Source organism: Carlito syrichta, unplaced genomic scaffold (assembly GCF_000164805.1).
Source record: "Carlito syrichta isolate Samal-C Ts95f unplaced genomic scaffold, Tarsius_syrichta-2.0.1 Scaffold297925, whole genome shotgun sequence".
Taxonomy (NCBI): Eukaryota; Metazoa; Chordata; class Mammalia; order Primates; family Tarsiidae; genus Carlito; species Carlito syrichta.
Window position 1 is genome coordinate 170,898 of NW_007242021.1, and position 238 is coordinate 171,135.

The 238-nt window shown below is 67.2% G+C and overlaps 1 protein-coding gene across 1 annotated transcript in view; it reads right to left on the reverse strand.

Moving 5' to 3' along the window:
- Positions 1–232, reverse strand: part of KIF5C (kinesin family member 5C) — a 155,694-nt gene extending 155,462 nt beyond the window's left edge. The window contains exon 1 of the mRNA XM_008054687.1: positions 101–232. Coding sequence (XP_008052878.1) covers positions 101–226 — 126 coding nt within the window. The 5' untranslated portion in view covers positions 227–232. The remainder of the gene's footprint in view (positions 1–100) is intronic.
- Between the last annotated feature and the right edge of the window lie 6 nt (positions 233–238).

The following is a 238-nucleotide window of genomic DNA, read 5'->3' on the forward strand; positions in this document are numbered from 1 at the left end:
CGACGTCCGAAGGGGTGGCCGGCACATCCCCGTCCGGGGCGTCGGGGCGCCGGGCTGCGGCGCGGAGCAGGAGGGGAGGCCAGACGCCCCGGCCACTTACCCCGATCACCACGGTCTCATCGCCTTTAAATTTGGGGATGAATTTGTCCCCGCGGAGGATCTCCGCTTCGTTCAGAGGCCGGAACCGGCACATCACTTTGATGCTGCATTCGGCTGGATCCGCCATCTCGGCCAGCGG